Consider the following 4,385-nt stretch of genomic DNA (forward strand, 5'->3'; position numbering starts at 1 on the left):
AGGGCTCCCGGGCTGCCAGAGGGATGTCTGACTGCCAGCTTAGGCCCGGTCCCCCGGGGAGTGGGCCTAAGCCAGCAAATGGTCATTCCCCGAGGGGTCCCAGACTGCGAGAGGGCACAGGCTGGGCTGAGGGACCCTCCCGAGTGCACAAATTTTTGTGTACCTGGCCTCTAGTTTTGAAATAATGTTAAACAACAAAGACATATACAGAATGAAATTTTGAGATAATTATGGAGGAAAAAAAAGACAATTGTGCCTAAAATACCATATATTATTAAAGTAATTGATATTTGGTAGCTTAAATTTTTAATATAATTGTTTTATTCTCTACTTCAATGAATTAATCTATATACAGCACTTAAAACAGTGTTCAGCACATAGAAAAACATTCAAATATTATCATTATTGTTGTTATTACTCTTTATCATTCACAGAGTAGCCTAGTTGATCTGGATTCAGGATTTGGACATGAGGTATATTGACTAGAGCAGTTGTTCTCAACCTTCTGGCCCTTTAAATACAGTTCCTCATGTTGTGACCCAATCATAAAATTATTTTCGTTGCTACTTCATAACTGTAATTTTGCTACTGTTATGAATCGTAATATAAATATCTGATATGCAGGATGGTCTTAGGCGACCCCTGTGAAAGGGTCTTTCGACTGCCAAAAGGGTCGTGACCCACATGTTGAGAACTGCTGGACTAGAGAGTAAGGAAAGTGAAAATTATTTTAAAATATTTAAGAATTCATTGAAATTATTTTCTTATATTTAACTGGTAATTTTATAATTTTTTGCTTCTGGGTATACTTCAAATTATAATTTAATGCTTTTCTACTATAAAGGGTTTTATAATGTTGCACAGTTTTTTCACAATCCCTAGTTATGACCTAGTGTAGAATTACACTACTGTCCAGCACAGTAGCTGCATGTGGCTATTGAGTACTTGAAATAGGGCTTTTCTGAATTGAGTTATGTTGGAAGTCTAAAATACACATCAGATTGAAGAAAATGGGCCCTAAAATGTAAAATATCCTAATTTTAAAATACTGATTACATGTTCAGATGATATTCTTTTAGATATACTAGATTAAATATAACATATTGTTAGAATTTTACATCATTTTATGTTTTTAATGTGGCTACTAGAAAATTTAAATTACCTTATGTGGCTTGCATTTTACTTCTTTTGAACAGTACTTTCAACTTTGAGAAAGTTCAAGTTTGAGATCATCTTTTTGGTGAGAACACTTGGGAGTCTAGTTCTCTTTCATCTTTTACTAGTTACATCATCTGTCAGTTATTTAAATGATTTAGGGTTCAGTTTCCTCATGTTAAACAATAATTCTTTTAGCATCGGGCCTCTAGTATTTGTATCTTTAGGAAGATACTTTTAGTGAGTTTACAGGATCAATGACTTACTGTTTATAATTTTACTTTTTGCTTTTAAAAAATGTTTACGTGCCCTAACCGGTTTAGCTCAGTGGCTAGAGCGTCGACCTGCGGACTGAAGGGTCCCAGGTTCGATTCTGGTCAAGGGCATGTACCTTGGTTATGGGCACATCCCCAGTAGGGGGTGTGCAGGAGGCAGCTGATCGATGTTTCTCATCGATGTTTCTAACTATCCCTCTCCCTTCCTCTCTGTAAAAAAATCAATAAAATATATTTTTTAAAAAAAATGTTTACGTGTTACATTTTTCTCAATTGTGATGCTGTTAATATTTGAGAAGCAGTTTTATCTTTTTAGAATGCTATAGTAAACTTCTAGAATACTTTGACATAATTTTTCTTAAAGCCTAGATGATGAACTGGATTCTTTTCATAATTTGAAGCAACGGGAAACAGAAGTAGAGTTAATTGAGAAGGATCATAGAGTTAATAGCTCCAAAATAACCAAGCAGTCTTTTAAAGAAGTAGAAAAAGGTAAAAGAAATATTTTTTTTGGAATAATCATTTAAATAATAACTTTGTGAAGTAGCACACATCAAGTTTACACCATAGTGATAACACTTGTCCTCAGGTGTCTATATTTCTGTGTTCTAAATTTTTATAAACCATGAGATAGTTACATGAGGAAAGAAGAAAAATAAACTTCATTTTTTTCCAGTAGTATTCCTAAACTCTCAAAACTTATGAAAATAAGTTAATCAAATGAATACTTTGTATAATTTCTTTAGTTCTTTTTCATATCAGTATATGTTAGGAAGTGAGTAAAAGATTGTTAGTAGTATTTGACTAATCCTTTAATATTTTTAGAAAATATTCCAGGTTACTTAAGGTATGGCTTCCTTAGGCACTGAATTAGTAGTTAATCTCTATGTGCCTGGCTGCATAATTCTGTTAGGATTTTAGGGAAAGAGGCAATCAGAGATGAGGCCCTCTTGGCTGTAAGTTTTTGAGAGCACTATTGCCACATTGATAGCCATTATGTGGCATATAAAAATATAGGATAAAGCAGTCAAGATAATTCTGGCATTAAAACAAGAACATGCTATTTAAAGGAGGAGGTTATAGAAATTACATAATTACATTATATATTTACAGACATTGTATAAAGTTAAAAATAGGCAAAAACCAAATAAGCCTTATTTTTTTTAAAACAGAACATGATTATATTTAATACACAAGTTTGATACAATCAAAAAGTATAACAGAATAAAATAGTAAGAAAAAACATGGTATTTCATTTGCAATGCATGAGAAATGGTTAACATCTTTAGTCATAAACAAGCTCTTAAAAACCAGTAACAGAGACACTACAATGCAAGGAAACTGGAAAAAATAAATAATACAAGTGTTGATTAAGCATTAAGCATATACGATGATTTCGCTGAGCAGTGATGAAGAATAATTTCTCTGTAGTGAGCAGAATAGACACTGACACCTAATATCCTTCAGTTTTGGACAGTGTTGTACAGTTTGAACGCATAAATACTGGGAGGCAGGTTGATGCGAACTATCTATCTAAATAAAAATTGAGTATCCTTAGCGAGAGCAATTCCAATTCATTGGATTTATTTTAACAAGATAATTGAATAAATTCAAAAGGAATGATATGAAAGTATGTTTAATGCAGAGAAAATATGTAGCCAGTATAAGCGCCTAAAACTACTTGCCTATCAAGGCAAATAAGGCCTTTTAAAAAAATATAAGTAGCAAAATTTAAAAAGAAGTGAAGCAATGATTAACACTATATTTGGGTTAGTGGTTAATATATGACCAGGAATTTCTGAGGTAATTACATTTTTTATCCTAAACAGTTAATAGATGAGTGTTTTGTGCACTTTAAAATCTATTATTGAAACAATTTCAAACTGAAAAGTAGCCAAAAGATCACAGAGAATTCTGTATAGTCTTCATCCACATTTTCTAAATGTAACATTTTTACTACCTTTGCTGTACCATTCTTTCCACATATATTACCTGAAATTTTAAAAGATACTATAATTCATATTTAAAGTAGTTCTTCCTGAAGATTATCTGTGAATACTTAAAACTAAATTAATAAAGTTTAAAACTTTTACTTTTTAGCAGTAGCCTGGCCAACTAATTTGGCCTCAAATTCAAGAAATTGGACTGAATGTTGTAGTGATGCAAGTGACTCTCCTTTGAAACGTGTCAGTTATCCAACATCTAAAGCATCAAATAAGCAGAGTTTACTTCCACATCAGATCAATCAGATATATGATGAATTATTCCAAATACATCAGAAACTGCAGGTAAGAACTGAATACTGGATTGAGTATTTAGAAATGTTTATGCTCTAAACATCAAATATTTACAAAATTTAAGTGCTTAAAAGGTATTTCATTTTGTTTTTGATAAGTGTGCCAAGACAAGATTGGAAGGGAATAAACACAATTTATAAGAACCATTGAAGAGGAAAATGTATTGCTGAGAAAAAAAATAAACAGTGGTCTTGTTACGTGTAGGTATATTTCTTAGATTTCAGACTTTAAAAAAAAATTCTTTATTGTTTAAAGTATTACATATGTCTCCTTTTCCCCCCATTGACCTCTCCCCAGCTGTTCTCACCCCCCAGCACATGCCCTCACCCCCCTACTGTCTGTGTCTATGGGTTATGCTTATATGCATGCATACAATTCCTTGTTTGATCTCTTACTGCCTGCCCCAACCACCTGCCTTCCATCTGAAGTTGGTCAGTATTTTTTTTTTTTAAATATATTTTATTGATTTTTTTCATAGAGAGGAATGGAGAGGGATAGAGGGGTAGAAACATCGATGAGAGAGAAACACCATCGATCAGCTGCCTCCTGCACACCCCCTATTGGGAATGTGCCCGCAACCAAGGTACATGCCCTTGACTGGAATTGAACCTGGGACCCCTCAGTCCGCAGGCCGACGCTCTATCCACTGAGCCAAACC

General features: G+C 33.5%; 1 protein-coding gene across 5 annotated transcripts in view; it reads left to right on the forward strand.

Annotated features, from left to right (window-relative positions):
* CCDC138 (coiled-coil domain containing 138) overlaps window positions 1-4,385 on the forward strand; it is a 246,151-nt gene that overhangs the window by 5,532 nt on the left and 236,234 nt on the right. For 4 of the 5 annotated variants that reach the window (XM_014532105.1, XM_014532108.1, XM_014532106.1 and 1 more), the window contains 2 exons: window positions 1,795-1,922; window positions 3,531-3,718. In XM_014532105.1, the coding sequence (XP_014387591.1) occupies window positions 1,795-1,922; window positions 3,531-3,718 (316 nt within the window). The remainder of the gene's footprint in view (window positions 1-1,794; window positions 1,923-3,530; window positions 3,719-4,385) is intronic. The other variant, XM_014532107.1, reaches the window with a different exon arrangement.

This window comes from Myotis brandtii, unplaced genomic scaffold (genome assembly GCF_000412655.1).
Source record: "Myotis brandtii unplaced genomic scaffold, ASM41265v1 scaffold842, whole genome shotgun sequence".
Lineage (NCBI taxonomy): Eukaryota > Metazoa > Chordata > Mammalia > Chiroptera > Vespertilionidae > Myotis > Myotis brandtii.